This window comes from Coptis chinensis, chromosome 8, assembly GCF_015680905.1.
Source record: "Coptis chinensis isolate HL-2020 chromosome 8, ASM1568090v1, whole genome shotgun sequence".
NCBI classification, from domain to species: Eukaryota; Viridiplantae; Streptophyta; class Magnoliopsida; order Ranunculales; family Ranunculaceae; genus Coptis; species Coptis chinensis.
In genome coordinates this window covers 24,899,508-24,915,770 of record NC_141463.1, presented here as the reverse complement: position 1 = coordinate 24,915,770, position 16,263 = coordinate 24,899,508, and the positions used below count along the sequence as shown (strand labels likewise).

The 16,263-nt window shown below is 37.0% G+C and overlaps 1 protein-coding gene across 2 annotated transcripts; it reads left to right on the top strand.

Moving 5' to 3' along the window:
- The first annotated feature begins 10,364 nt into the window (after positions 1 to 10,364).
- Positions 10,365 to 15,051, top strand: LOC147480728 (putative boron transporter 2). Of its 2 annotated transcripts, none has more exons than XM_086576650.1 (12): positions 10,365 to 11,152; positions 11,246 to 11,328; positions 11,576 to 11,768; positions 11,859 to 11,997; positions 12,264 to 12,429; positions 12,623 to 12,789; positions 12,922 to 13,095; positions 13,208 to 13,303; positions 13,466 to 13,603; positions 13,724 to 14,043; positions 14,131 to 14,398; positions 14,571 to 15,051. In XM_086576650.1, the coding sequence occupies exons 1-12, from the start codon at positions 11,049 to 11,051 to the stop codon at positions 14,871 to 14,873; spliced, it is 2,151 nt and encodes a 716-aa protein (XP_086432776.1). In that variant the 5' UTR covers positions 10,365 to 11,048; the 3' UTR covers positions 14,874 to 15,051. The 2 variants fall into 2 exon arrangements, with proteins under 2 accessions (XP_086432776.1, XP_086432775.1); XM_086576649.1 differs by having other exon boundaries at positions 10,636 to 11,152; positions 14,568 to 15,051.
- The last annotated feature ends 1,212 nt before the right edge of the window (positions 15,052 to 16,263 follow it).

Sequence of the window (16,263 nt, the reverse complement as noted above, 5' to 3'; positions counted from 1 at the left end):
CCATCTGGACATCCGAAGGAGGCTAAGGTTGGATTAGTATGCAAGTTAAAAAAGACTATCTATGGACTTAAACAATCTCCACGAGCAGGGTATATATGCCAAGCTCAATTCAGTTCTAGTCATAACCGGTCTTAAGCGGAGTGATGCTGATCCTTCATTATTTGTTAAGTCTAGCAGGTCAGGCTTGGTTGTTGTTCTTATTTATGTTGATGACATAGTTATTACAGGTAATGACCATATCGAAATTTCTAAGCTCAAGGATCTACTGCACAATAAATTCGCCATCAAGGATTTGGGTATTATGAAGTATTTTCTTGGGATCGAAATTGCCTATTCAAAAAGGGACATATTTTTTAATCAAAGAAAGTATATGTTGGATCTTTTCGTGAAGCATGAATTTGGGGGTAAAACCATCGATTCTCCAAAGACGGCCGATTGGAGTCAAGTTGGACAACACCGGTGATCTTCTTCTCGACACGGTGAGTATCAACAATTAGTTGGTAAACTAATATATTTAACTATTATCCGACCGGATATTTCTTATGCGATAAGTTTGTTAGTAAACTTTATACACGCTCAAGGACCCAACATATGAATGTAGTTTCTAGAATACTGCAATATTTGAAAGGATCGCTAGGCAAAGGTATTTGAATGCGGAAAAATGGGCATACATCTATTACGCCTATCTGAGATCTTTGATTAGGGGGATGTCGGATTGATCGGTCTACTTCTCATTATTGTACCTTTGTTGGAGATAATTTGGTCACTTGGAAGAGCAAGAAACAAAATATGGTGGCTCGTTCTAGTGCTGAAATTGAGTATAGGGCTATGACTTCCACCACCAGTGAAATTATATGGCTGCGAGCCCTTCTGAAGGATTTATGTTTTGGTTTGCATCTGCCAACTACACTTTACTGTGATGATCAAGCTGTTATGCACATTGCTGCAAATCCGGTGTTCCATGAAAGAACTAAGCATATTGAAGTTGACTGTCATTTTGTGCGTGAAAAAGTACAGTCCAACATTGTTGTTATGCACCTCCTTTGTTCGCAGTGCTTGCAGACATTTTTAGTTACCAAGGGACTTCCAGCATCAAAATTCCATGATATACTCTCCAAGTTGGGCTCGCTGGATATCTTCGCACCAACTTGAGGGGAGTGTGGGAGAAGAAAGAGACAGGGCGTGCGCCTTTCAGTTGTGCATGATGAAGGAGCGTGCGCCCCTAGTCAGTTCACAACAAGTTTGATAGATTTGTTTCTATAAGTGCAGACGCCATATCTTTAGAAACTACTACAGACGACTGTGTACCTGTGTGTACCTATATAAATCTCTGTAACCAAACCCTAATTATCCATCAAACAATAAAACTTCTTTCTTCTCCCATGGACGTAGGTTGCCCCAATGGCACTGAACCACTATAAATTTTATGTTTTGTCTATTTAATTAGTTGTTGTGTTCTACAATAGTATTAGTTAATTTCTGGATAGGCTCGAGTATGGATCTATAGATTAGGTAATTTTGCCAGCATTAGTAATACACTCCTAAACACACTCTGGCAAGGACTTATATTCCATTAGAACCGCTCAAAAACTTTGGAAGTTGTTCATTTACGTGATTCTCTAAATGCAAAGTACTTCTTTTCTGTGCGTGCGCCTCCCGACTAAGGCCACAATCAGTTGAGCCTAAAATCATTGCCCTAAAAGTCGTGAATACATTAGGTTTATTTCATATTTCCATGATCAAATTGCAGAGGTACCATGGTGCTTGATGCAAAGATGGAACAGAGCAATCAGGCAGATCAATGGCTTTAGAATCTCACACTTTCAGAGAAGGGAACATTGCTGCGGAGTGGCGGACGCAACAGTCAAGCTGCGTGCACAATTGCTAGCCTAAAGAGGCGACTATCTTGAGTTGTAGTACTAGGCCGGATTTTGTTAAACGCGTGGAATGCCCCTCATAGAACATATATACTATAGGTTTTCTTAAGTATGTTATTGAGCCATGTTCTAAATGGTTTCAGTGTTTCCCGAGACAGTACCAATTTTAACGTCTAGTGCTGGACGTTCCAGTATAGTATAAGTCGACAGTATCTAATTACACTTGCGTGATTGGCTTAATTTGCAACTCAAAAAACATTCGATGGAGTAGGCAATAGACTAGATATTCAGCTTTTCCTGTTTCTGTTCTCCGTCCATTCGAATTCTAAGAGCTAGAAAGGCATGAAACTTGTTTGAGCTTTACTTCAAATCACCGACCAAATGAACTGCGAAAAGACCACGCCATTTGTCAATGGAATATATCCTTGCTATTCAAATGATACTTGTTGTCTTTCTTTGTTCCTATCTTGAAGCTAAACAGTTGTACTTATCACTAAACACTTCCTAGTTCCTACAGTCAATCTCATTTGTCCATTTTCGATCAGTTTAACAGTTTTTTTTAGGCAGTAATACAGTTTTTTTGGGCAGCTACTAGACCAATCAAAAACTGAGGCCTTGTGGACAGCAAACAATTGCCTGTACACAAACTTATTCTGTTGTTAAAATTGTTGAAAATCCATTCTAAATAGTACGAATTGATTAGTAACTGTCATGGAAACACACGTGCGTCACCTCTATTATTTTCGGTTTTGTAGTGACCACTGAAATGACTTCATATGCCAATGCCGCTAGAGCCCCATGCACATAAGCACATTTATTCTTCAATCAAGCCTCCATACTGTCGTATAAAGGATTTCCATTCACAGATTCACTTGATTTTAGGGAATGGAACTTACATAAAATAAAATAGGTTCTTTTAATGATGCTATTGATGTGTGGTTACCATCTAATCAGGAGACATGATAAGTATCTCCTTATGGATGACCCTAAACGGCTAAACATGGTAAAGAAGTCTCTAATTTTTTTTGGTGAAGTAAAGTAGTCTCTAATTAATTATCGTGGTGAGGTTGATTTGCATTAATTGAACTGTAACTCTAGGCGTACGTCTCTACTAAGCTGAAATATACTCCGGCGGGTATGTTGATACAAATCAATAGTGATATGCCCATGCACTTGTATCGATTATGTCAAACAGCCTTGCATCGGATTTTTCAAGTCTGTTCAAATATATGCTCTCGAAGGGTCGAACACAAAAATGCAAAATGCAAAGCCTTAAACAGAAACGTAGGAATGTAGGATCCGTAACAAAACATGGACTGTACTATGCGATTATGAGCATCTACTGAAGAACACTACTTTACATGACCTATGATGGATGTTGAATTTTAGTCTTGGTGAAAGCCAACGGAGCCATGAGTTCACCACACGGCATAGTTGAGACTCACAAATTAAAAGCAGAAAGTTTCTAGCCATCATTCTTGGCCCACTAGGCTACTACCACTTGCATCGGTTGAGATTAATTGTGCCAATTGATAGAATTATATGCATGACTTTATCGACATGTGTTTTTGTCAGTTGTCACTATTCACTTCACAATTAACCGACGACTAGGTTTAAGTTTAAAAGTTCTCGTGCTAGACAAAATCATTAGTAGAATCACTATAATGTCATAGCGTGTTTAGTTTTCTGATGAAAATGGCCTCTCATGATAGAGAACAACGCCATGACCTGAGCTTCATGACAAATAGAAATATAGAATAGACTATAAAGTATAAAGAACTACGTCATGGACACTAAGACTTCCGTTATTAAGAGTGATAGAAACGTAAAGACTCAGGTATTGATCATGATGCTGATCGAAAAAACAAAAGTTGTTGATCATGATGGTATAGTACCAGATGATTTCACCTCGCGATCTTCACTCAGACAAACTTAGAAACTGATGGTTCTGGTCAGCTATTTTTTTTGAAGTTGGTTCCAATCATCTAATCTGATTTCTAACATGAACCTATTCAATCAGATTTTTCAGTGAAATTTTTTAAGACATCAAACAATATAATACAGGCTAAAGTCTTATTAAGAACTCATTTTCTTTTTAAATTAACCGGAACTCAAGTTTAAAAGCAAAAACAAACGCGCCCAACTCACGTACTGTCATAGTCATTAAGTTTGGCCATCCATTTTTGAGTCAAATAATTAGCAAACCATAGTACTGGCCAGAGACACAATAATTCCACTTATATTTCTCTTAGTTTGAGTTTTTTGTGGGCACAACTTTGTTAAGCATCTCTCAAAACTTCATAAAGAGATCCAAAAAAAGCTCATTAGTGCAAATTATCTTCCGCATAATATAGACATACTTGATTGCGGTTTTAATTTTAAACCATTGGACATAAAAAAGTTCTCACGAATTCAATGAATATAACTACGTGGGATTTAAGGATACCCTGGATCAAAAACAATTCTCTCGAGTAAACTTTTTCTTTTGAACTTGCCATTACATATATTTAATTCAATTACTTTTTCTTGATAGCTTTGCTCTTCCTAATTGATTCTTGAAGTGGAGGTTGTCGTAATGTTGTTGGTAGTTGTGGAGAATCAAAATTGATCATTTTTCTATAAATCAAATTATTTTCGTGGTGGGACAAAAATATCATTAGGATAACAATATTTAATGAGTAAAATAAAACAAATTAAGATTCAAGATAACCACATTAAAGATTAATTGTGGGGTTCTCTACTAGAAGAATGTCCATTTAAAATGCTTAGCAAAGACATGAACTTAAATGTTATGTGTGAATGTATCGCCATCTATTAAGACCGAAATCAAATTAAAAATCACTGTCTGTATCCTGTAATTAATTCTGCGGGGAGGTAATTATATCAAGCAATGAAAATCAGCTACAAACATAAATTACCTGCTACACAGAGAATCTTCCTAAAAAAAATCAGCCCAACGAAAATGTTTAACTTTGTCCAAAATTGTTTTGAAATTTGAAAATTTTGGACCGTTGGATAATTTTATAACACTGTAACTAATTTTTTTTTTTAAGGATGATCTATATTGTGGGAAGAACATCTCTACCAAAAATCAATTTATAATTTACAAAAAATTTGGACCGTTAGATGAAAAGTACAAAAATGAACACTAATTTTTATATGGTTAGACATATCCAAATGTTATAATTTTTTGTGAGAATGATCTTCATGGTGGGGGAATCATCTCCACAAAAAACCAGACCTTAATTAATTTATATATTGAAAATGTGGCTATAATGTGTGCATATATAAGAATTAGTACACTAGCACGTGTCTACACCACGTGTGCGTCTTTTTTTCAGTCAGTGGCATTATCATAGTTGTTTACAAAACTGATGGCAATGTGCTAAATTACATGTGGGGTAAGCTGGTTTGGGCCGAGCAACCACAAAAATCCAAGTTTAGTGACAATCTCGAAGTTTTTTGAAAAACTAATAGCAATTTGCTAAAATGAGAGAGAAATGTCTGAATTTCACAATAAAAATTGACGGTTTTACCCCTCCCTCACCTATAATATTACATAATATCATTTTGACCTTAATCATAATAATTGAACCCATATAAAGGTATAACCGGAAAGATCCACTGTTCACCGAGCTATTCTCTTTAAAAAAGTTAGATGTGGCTCTATCCCTCCCATATATATATATATATATGCCGAACATACATGTTGACTGAATTTACTGGGTGATTTGGAGTACATGGACTGTAGGGACACTGGAGATTCCAACTGAGAACCATTTTGCAATGAGTCATGAGTGGATGGAGCTCAGCTGCCCAGGAACCTTATGTATGATCCTAGACTTTTAAACGGCCCTTTAAATGCCCGACTACCGTAGTCCCTATACATCTCAACAAATTTCGTTTCCTAGAACAGCTTCAAGGGACCTAATGACCTGATGTAGTACAAGTATATTTCGAAGTAGGGCTGGTCATTGAGCCGACCTGCACAAAAGTATGAGTCAAGCTTGAGCTTAATTTAAGCTCAAATTTAATCTCGAGTAGCTCATGAGTTATTCTCATTCTAGCTCGAGTTTGAGTAGCTCGTGAGCTACTCATTTTATAAGTCCATACCCATTTTATAACATATACCCGTTTTAATGTTTTATACTTTTTTTTTTCAAGTTTGAGTTCAAACGAGCATAACTGAGCTTGAGTTCGAACCCAAGCTCGTAGTGCAAAACGAGTTGAGCCGAGTCAAGCTCGAGCTATTAGTACAACTGGACGAGTCGAGCTTGAGCCCAATATTAAACTCTCGGAGTGGAGCTTGAGCATGGCAAAACTCAACTCATGACCACCCGCCCTATTTCAAAGTACTCGATCTACCGGAGTACTGGTTCTTATGGGTTATGAAAAAGATCAAGGTAAAGTCATTTTTAGAGTAAATGCTAGGCAGATTGAGAATGTTGTAGAATTATATGAATACAAATAGTCTATGCCTTGGTGGAGGGTGTGAAACACTGAACCCTCCTTGATAGTTGATACTACGTATGGTTAAAGAGAAAAACTCCCTTAAACCAGGGACATACACATGTATTTTGGTCATCTGTGCATTTACCAGAATATGGAAATGACATTCACTCCTTACTCTGCTCCTAAATTCTGTTAACAGGGACTCTGGTTAGGAGTTACATGTGCGCTTTTTGTACAATCCTTCTTCCTTCTAATCATAACCATACGGACTGACTGGGATGAAGAAGTGAAAACCGTTTGACACTTTGACTGTCCTTAGTTCATCAGCAATTCAAATTTACTTGCTACTATCTTTCTTGTTCAGGCGAAGAAGACTATGGATAGAGTTTACAATGCCGGTCCTCCGTGTAGATCTAGAACAATGATGACAAACTCTTACTGGTGAATTAATATTCTTAACAGTTGGGCATATATATCATATAATATGCAGGTCAAAATATGAGTACCTGAGGAAGACAAATCAACTGCATTTTGAGAAATATTTCTACTATATTCCTACTAATCCTAGTCGCAGTTAAATGATGTCAAGTTGTCAACTGGACCCGACTTTCCAAAGTACATGAATAATGTATGCATTTCCCTTCTCATTTTCTTCTTGTTCTCCCTTTCTCCCGTTAATAGTATGTTATCATCGTTTTGCTATTAGGCTTGTTGCATGATTGGCTCTGTACTGGAAGTCTATAACAAACTCTCAAGTTCTGCGTACTATATTGACGAAGAAACTAATATGTAATTAAGTGAACTTCGCAGGTATAATTATGGACCCTATAATATAATTATTCTACTCATTGGTATTAAAATTCGGAGTGAAGGCATATATGCTGAAAATTCACTAGCAAATTGATACATTGAGTTCCTTCATTGCCTGTAGCCCTGTACTACTTGCAGGTGTTCTCCTGGAATTGATCAAGGCACATCTTCATCGAAGTATTTTTAAGTGATAAAACTAGATGCCTACATGGTTGAAAGTGTTGAGTTGCTTAGTTTGACTGTTGTGACCTCTAACGGTCAAAATCCAATCCACTAATACCATCATTCCTAGTAAGAAAGTAAAATCAAGTGTCAAAGATAGGAAAATTTTCATACTGGAACCAGTTTATGTAGTTTTTTCTTACTAAAATCCTTATTTTATGCTTGTGTTAGTTTGATAACTAATCCCATATACAAGGAGTCAAAGACCAATAATAGTCCGTAAAGTTTTACAACAATCAGAACTGCAAAAAAATTAGATATTTTCTTGAGTGGATGACGTTCATGAAAGCTTTGGATGACTTGAAATTTGGTTTGAGCTGCACCACCACTACCAACACTCTCGTTTTTGCCTCTTTAGTACCCAAAAACACAGCTCATCTAGTATTCCTCCTATTATCCATAACCAAGAGATCGTTAAGCCAAGGGGTGTGAACAAGATAAGAAATGCAACTCACAAGTCCAACACCACTCCAAAGAAACAACCTTCAGTGGCTGAGATGGAAAGAGCAATTGGCGCCGGCATATTCCGCGATAGAGATCCTAAGCTACGTCACACGTAGTCACGGAAAGTGTTTAGTTTTAAGAAGTAACAAAATGTATAAAATTATTGTCAGCCACTTTTCTTCCACTTCGCACCAAATGTCAATATTTTCTCATATATATGACCTTGGTTCTCTGTCTTAATTTCTAAAATTTAGATATTAGGATTTTTGAGTAAGGTTGACAAAAAATTTAGACCCCACGAAGTAGGCACATCCAGGTTAGGTGCATCAGGAGTTAGGAGCGTCCACCACTAAGAAATAATAGTGAAGGCTTCAACTAATCAGCTGGTACCTTTGAAAAGGGTATGGCTGTAAACACATTTAATAAACCACAGATGAAGAAGTGATGAATCAATCAGTTAAGAAGGATCATTAGTTCATCCCAATTCTTTTACATGTTCTGTTTTCACACCATCATAATATTGAAAAAAAAAAAATCTTAAAGAAAGTACACATTGACTTAGGAGTTAGGAGTGCATGCATGTTAATATCAGTAAATCTTGGATCTGGATCGTAATGACGACTATACGATTAGGAGTTATAATGCTCTAAATTAAAATATCATATCCATGACAGCGCTTTGTTACTAGCTTTCACTACTTTTCGGATTTGGTTTTCAACTGGACAAGAATCATCGACAACCAGTGGTAATGTGTTTTTTTGTAGTGATGTATAATCTGTGAGGCTCTCACTCATACTATTTTTCAATGACATGAAGAGACAGTACCAAATTGTAACACAACTCTATTTTACCTTATATATAATATAACACTTTTTACTGATTAAAAAAAAAATCACTTAAGTACGTGAAAGCATTTATTGGTAGCTTGACATATTAGAGGATTATTAACATTTAATCGAAAGATGTCCCTTTCTCTACTGCCGAAAGATAGATAATGTCCATGTCTCAGTCCATGAATTCATCAATTATCGAATGTTATCTCAACTTCTAACTTGATCGATTGCAGAAAAGATTTAGAACACTCCAATGTAGGATGGGGCCAATGCATTACTCGGAAGTTACATCCTATATGAGACCATCTATTCTCCAGTTTGTCTTCTCATTAGTCTGCAATTTTTTTTTTCTTTTAGGTAAAGCCTTACTAGGCTGTATTTTTTTTTTTTTTTTTGGGTAAAGTATTAGGCTGTATTTTTATTATTTTGGTAACTAGTATTAGGCTGTATTTGTTTTGTATTCATATAGCAAAAGAGAACCTAATGACATAAATATCTTGGGAAGAAAAATAACAGTTTCTGTGGGTGCAGCTCTTTTGCACAATTGCCGTCTTCTTCAAAAAGTTTTCGGCTTTTAGCTGGTTGAGTGCGTGCTGAAAAGTGTCTACGTATCTACGTGGTATGTGATATCAGAGCCTATTTCGCAGTCACGAGTATTAGTCGCAAACTCACAATGCCGCATTGCATCTCGGCAAATGTGTTTTTTTAGCCACGTAATTTTCCTTTGATCACTGACTCATTGTACACAATTCAACGATTTCAACAGTGCTCTGCACTCAAAGCATTAAGCGTGCACCAACGTGCATATAAAAATTAGACCACATACTCTCAAAAGTCAAAATCCATGCATAGCTGTAGTGAATCAGCAATAACCACTGCTTCACGTGATTTCTATCAGATTGGGAATTTGGGTGACGAGCTCTTAAAAAGTTCAGGGGAGTGCATCTCTTAAAAGTTAAAATAATGTGTAGAGAATTCGAGATGATGCTGAATTTCATATTTTTAGAATTTGAAGACCAATAAGAAAAAAACAATATGAAACTCGACATATTGAAAGCATCTCAAATATTGATAGCGAAAAATAAAAATAATAATAAAATAAAATCTTAAGGGCACATAACAATTAATTAAAACAGGAAGAAAGATATGCATAACAATTCTCATTGTCACCACCATCTCTGCCTAGGAGATTAACCAAAAGCACACTAATTTTTTTGGCATCGAGATGCAAAACAGTTTTGCATCCCGATGCAGAATCAATAGTGTGCAATGAAGAAAGTGAACAATATTGTTCACACAAGATTAAAAAAAAAAATGTCAACGAGCACTCCCTAGATCAAAACGTTAAAACTCAATATTCAACAACTGTGATCAGTGAACAAATTTGTTCTCCTTCACCTAACAGCTTAATAATAATGTAGGTCCCTCTCTATTGATAGAGATTCAAGTCAACGGTGTGTGTTCCTATTATGTATCAAAGTTGTCGAGACTTGATAATTAATTAGGTGTAAATGTATCATTGCTTATGAAAGAATCAAAGTTTTGTAACCATCTATTTGTCTCAAAATAATAATAGATAGAAATGTTACATTAGAGAAAGAGAAGCTACACTGGTACTTCCAAAGTTCCAAATGCCAGCTTGTTATGCACTGGCATTTACTTCTCATTCTTCTTCTTTAATGCCAACAAAGTGGGGATATATTATCTCTTCATTCTCAAGTATCTTGAGCTGGTATTATAATGTTCACTCTCAGTTTTAATTTGATATCTTTTTTAGTTTAGCTTATTACTTTGCTGCTGGAGGAGCTTTAGCCTTTTGGGTTATCATTATTTTTATTGAGTTTACAATACTATATATTTGTTTCTGCTGTTGTGCACTGACAGTGAAGTTTTCCTGATACTCTTTTGACCCACATTGCATCTGCATCAAATCTACAGTCTCCTTTTCAACACTTTTCATATCTCTATATATTTCTAGCTTTCCTCCAAACCATCCCTGTGTATCTTTTCCATCTCTCTCTTTGTTATAGGCTATAGCACAAGCTGAGCTCTGAACCTTAGTTGAATTGTTTAAGAACAGCTGTGTTTTGTCCAGTTCAAGTACTGAATCATGTAATGCTGTTGTCATTATTGATGTTTGATAGTGTTTTGAACAACAGAACCTTGTTGAATTTCTCCATATGTGTATCTTGCCTTCTTGTTGAACTAAATTGACTTGTGAGCTATCTGTTCAGTAACCAAATCATGTAATAAGTTCAGCATAGAATACATTTCAAACCATCTCAGTGCACAGCCAATTCACAATGGTGGCACCACAACATCCATAAGAAAAGATTGCATACTGTGTCTTTCTGCCCCTAGTTCTTTTAAGCAAATTCAGCAAGACATTCCAGTTCGTATATTTAAAACCATGGAGGAGACCTTTGTACCTTTTCAAGGAATCAAGAATGATGTCAAAGCAAGGTTGACGTGCTATAAGCAAGATTGGACTGGTGGTTTCACTGCAGGGCTCAGGTATGTATCTCATGAGGAATCTCCAGATATTTCCTTACATAGTGTCAGATATTATGCGACGACAATGTTGTAACACGTTATGATTGTTTCCAGGATTTTGGCTCCAACAACTTACATATTTTTCGCCTCTGCAATACCGGTCATTTCATTTGGAGAACAATTGGAGAGAAATACTGGTAAAGCAAATTCTTAATTTCGATCAGCATAAAGATAGTACATTATCATTGTGTTTATGGTTATCTTTACAATCTGTAGCCTTCGCATTGTATTTCTATTTGTTTTAAGCTCAATACAGCTAAATGAATTTCTAGGGGTGTGTACACGAAATTTCTTTAACAAACATATAAACCACCAAATAATTATATCGAGTACACATCTTATGTTGTCAAATGCTATGATCTAATTTGTACTTGGTATCGACAGATGGGGTGATAACAGCCGTTCAAACGTTAGCGTCTACTGCGCTTTGTGGGATCATACACTCGATCATTGGAGGTCAGCCTTTACTGATACTTGGAGTAGCAGAGCCCACTGTACTGATGTACACGTTCATGTTTAACTTTGTTAAAGATAGACCTGATTTAGGACCAAAGCTCTTCTTGGCATGGGCTGGATGGTATGTTATATCTTCTTCATTTGTAAGTCGCGTTTATTAAAGTTATTCGATATATTTATATGGTTTTTGTGCATACATTGTAATGTGCAGGGTTTGTGTGTGGACAGCAATCTTGTTGTTCTTGCTCGCTATCTTGGGAGCTTGCTCAATTATCAACAGGTTTACTCGCGTGGCAGGAGAACTGTTTGGTCTGCTTATAGCAATGCTATTCATGCAGCAAGCTATCACGGTAAGACCTAAAGCTGTTCATGTTCTCTAATTTCTTCTTACCTTGCTTCATGCTGTGAAGTTTCACTGAAGGCATGTAATTGGTAATGTTCAAGTTAAACGATGTTTCTCGGTCAGCTTGTACTTATGTTACAAAACGTAGACTCTTTGATTGTCTATGGACAACTAATAATCTGAATGAAATTCTTAACTAGTAATAAATTCGACTAATTAGTTCTACAAGTGCAGTTTTATGTCATTATTTTGATTTTCAGTTTCGTTTTCTAGGGACTTGTGGATGAGTTTCGTGTTCCAAATCGAGAAGCTTTAGGGCAAACAGAGTTTATACCATCTTGGAGATTCGCGAATGGAATGTTTGCTTTAGTCCTATCATTTGGCCTACTTCTGACAGCATTGAGAAGCCGAAAGGCACGTTCATGGCGATATGGAGCTGGTAAGCAATAATAGTGCGATTTATAAAGCATCAACACTGAACAGAAAGAACAAATATTTCACCAGTTCTGTGGTCTACAACTTATTAAGCTGTTGCACTCGCAATATTAAGTTATATATACAAAAATTGTGTTTCATTATGGTCTGACCTCCAACTTGTACCTGAAAAAGATTATATTTGTTATTTTTTACAGGCTGGCTTCGAGGTCTCATAGCAGACTATGGTGTGCCTTTGATGGTTCTAGTCTGGACTGGAGTTTCCTACATACCAACCAGTAGTGTTCCTCATGGGATTCCACGACGCCTTTTCAGTCCAAATCCATGGTCACCTGGTGCCTATGAAAATTGGATGGTTGTCAAGGTATGTCTCATTGATCTTACCTTTGGACACAAGCGATTCCTGTTTTTCTGTATAAATAACTGCTTGGACTGATAGATCGTTGGTAACTTAAGGACAATAACTGTGGTTTACAATTTATAATTAAATTTACAGGATATGCTGAACGTCCCGGTACTGTACATAATTGGAGCTTTTATTCCAGCAACAATGATTGCAGTTCTATATTACTTTGATCACAGTGTGGCATCTCAACTTGCTCAGCAAAAGGAGTTCAATTTGAGAAAGCCGCCTTCATTCCATTACGATTTACTTCTTTTAGGCTTTTTGGTATAAAAATCTCTAATTCCCTTCATGGTTTTCACATAAATATTCCGTAATGGCTTTCTATAGTGTGATATATCTCCACTGAGATGCTAATATGCCTGATTTTTTATCGCAGACCTTAGTGTGTGGGCTTCTAGGTATCCCTCCAGCAAATGGTGTCATCCCGCAGTCTCCGATGCATACAAAAAGTCTGGCTACTCTTAAGCATCAAGTAAGCTATCCATGGATCCCTCTTTACACTGAAACTTAGTACAACCAAGTTGCGGTTCAATTTTCCTGTCACATCATTCTTAAATTAGTATGGATGATGTGGCGCAAGAGGTTTCTTGTTCACAACTATCTGACTGTTGCCTAATATAACTGGTTTTGGCAGTTGCTTCGTAGCAGGCTCGTGGCCACCGCACACAGAAGTATGGGCAAGAATGCAAGCTTGGGACAACTCTATGGAAATATGCAAGAAACTTACCAACAGATGCAAACTCCATTGATCTACCAAGATGCATCAGCTAGGGTACTACACCAACATTTCTTCAGTTGAATATGTATTTCAGTTCAAGTCCAGGCTCATCCTAACTAGTTTAAGATCTCTAGCGCAGTCAAATAACTCTGTCCCAATTATTTTCTTGAGCAGGGACTAAACGAGTTGAAAGAATCAACAGTTCAGTTGGCTTCAAGCATGGGAAATATCGATGCCCCAGTAGATGAGACGATATTTGACATTGAGAAGGAAATTGATGATTTGTTACCTGTTGAGGTCAAAGAGCAGAGGGTTAGCAACTTGCTTCAATCTACAATGGTGGGAGGCTGTGTTGCAGCCATGCCTTTGCTAAAAATGATCCCAACATCAGTACTCTGGGGTTACTTTGCCTTCATGGCCATTGAAAGCTTACCTGGGAACCAATTTTGGGAGAGGATCCTATTACTCTTCACTGCTCCTAGCCGAAGATACAAGTATACTCTCATTCTTTTGTCCAGACATGCTTGTCTTTACCTTTCACCATTTTTTCTAAACTCAGTGACTGACCTTCTTCATTGCAGGGTGCTTGAGGAGTACCATGCCACTTTTGTAGAAACCGTGCCTTTCAAGACAATTGCTACTTTTACAATTTTCCAGACAACTTACTTACTCATGTGTTTTGGAATTACATGGGTTCCATTAGCTGGGGTTCTTTTCCCCCTACTGATCATGTTATTAGTTCCGGTTAGACAATACTTCCTGCCCAAGTTTTTTAAAGGGGCACACCTTCAAGATTTAGATGCTGCAGAGTATGAAGAAGCACCAGCTTTACCATTCCACCTCACTTGTGTAAGTTCAAGCTCCTAAAGAAGATAAAATCAATTTCTAGTACTTGGAATACTGTTTCGTTTATATACAGTATTTAAAATAAGAAGCACGAACTTTGTGTGCAAGTAACTATGTTAAGGTCATTATTATGTTCAACTAAGATTATACTCACATATTGGATGTCTCTTAGCAGGAGGGCGAAACGGGGTGTTTTGCAGAGACTGGTGAAGTTCTGGATGAGATGATTACTCGCAGCCGCGGTGAGATTCGGCATACAAGCAGTCCCAAGGTAACAAGTTCCACATCGACCCCAATGAAAGATTCTAAAAGCGTTCAGAGCCCAAGGTACTTGGACAAAGCATTCAGCCCTCGTGTAAGTGTACTGCGAGGGGAGCGAAGTCCTCAGCTTGGTGGAAGAGGGCCACTCAGTCCAAGGACTGGAGAAGCCAAACCATCTAAATTGGGAAAGGGTGCTCAAGGCTCGCCTTTGAATTAACCATATACTTGGTTAATTAGTGTGTGGTTTTACTGGGAATATCTAGTACTTCGTTTCTTAAGTTGTCTTTGGTGCTGCGTTCTGACATTTAATTTTGTATATCTCCTCTGTTGTATAATTTTCTAAAAGGCGTTTGTAATATAGAAATAATACAGTGAATGTGCTCCGCTTCAAAGTATTTTACTTCCATTTCCTCTCCTTGAAAAAATGTCTACAACAGTTATTACCGTTCAGTATGCATCTGTACAGGATACACCTGAAAACATCATTTTGTATCATTGTTTGTGGGCATTTACTTCATGTATCACTGCAGAGACATGTGGGCTAAGTTGAGCAATATTAGTCTGCAGATATGCAAAAGAAGATCAGATGAACTGATTATCTCAAAAAGGGTGTCAAAAGGCCTAGCATTAGAGGTTCATACTGCTCGCTTTATAGGTGCCCTTTAGCTCTAGGTGATACGTTTCTCGGTAGGTTGTATTGATGGATTTTCTTTTTCTTTTCCTTTCCTCTTTTTCCTTTTGAATTCAACGCCAACATGATAGATGGCCATCAAAATCAAGATGTGCTTAGTTCAGCACACGTACCTGAATTTTGGTCTAAGAATGATAGTTCAAATTAAGCGAATAGCTTCCGAATCGGAGATTCCTCTATCCGAAACAAAGCTAACATTCAATTTACCAGCTCACGTCTACTACTTACAGAGAGAAGGAAGCAAGAACGCATAATGTACTTCACATTAGAATTAAATGGACTCTAAAATAGATTCAGAGACTAATACCAACATGATACTGGATAAACGAGTAGAAGGATAATGAGAGAAAGAGCTTACTTTCTGCATTAACACAAGTTGATTATCTAAACTACCCAAAAAGAGAAATAAAAATGCTGATATTCAAATATAGGTGGGCGGAAAGCAAAAGTTGAAGACTTGGAAGTCCTCGTAAGTTCTAGGATAGCACTGCATCTTTATCCATACATTGATACATACACTAAATAATGAGCTTGTACCCACATTAATCATCGCACGTAATTAATTGTCTTAACAAAAAAGAATAATCAAAGAAAGATACAGACATCATTTCAACATTCTATGGCTTTCATGGAAACACAAATAAACATCTTTACAACCTATAGACTAGTTGTAGCGTTTCGTCCTCATGGAAATCCACTCATTGGTACCTGACAAAAGCGCTGATGTTTGAAAACATCCAATGGCACAATCCACAGCAGGATGTATTGCATTCAGAGAACTAAACTTCGCTAAACAGGGGTTGATGGAAGAGTAGTGAAAGTAGGGAAAGACAGCAAAGGCTGTGCTTCACTCACATCACATTCCCTCACAAACAAAAGAACTGGGGCCGGAAACAATTCAAAGTTGAACATAATT

What these genes read in the sequence shown, in the direction of transcription:
- LOC147480728 (XM_086576649.1), top strand. Translation starts at nt 11,049, where the DNA reads ATGGAGGAGACCTTTGTACCTTTTCAAGGAATCAAGAATGATGTCAAA. An exon ending in GGTTTCACTGCAGGGCTCAG is followed by an intron (nt 11,153 to 11,245) that starts GTATGTATCTCA and finishes GATTGTTTCCAG; the next exon opens with GATTTTGGCTCCAACAACTT. An exon ending in ACAATTGGAGAGAAATACTG is followed by an intron (nt 11,329 to 11,575) that starts GTAAAGCAAATT and finishes TGGTATCGACAG; the next exon opens with ATGGGGTGATAACAGCCGTT.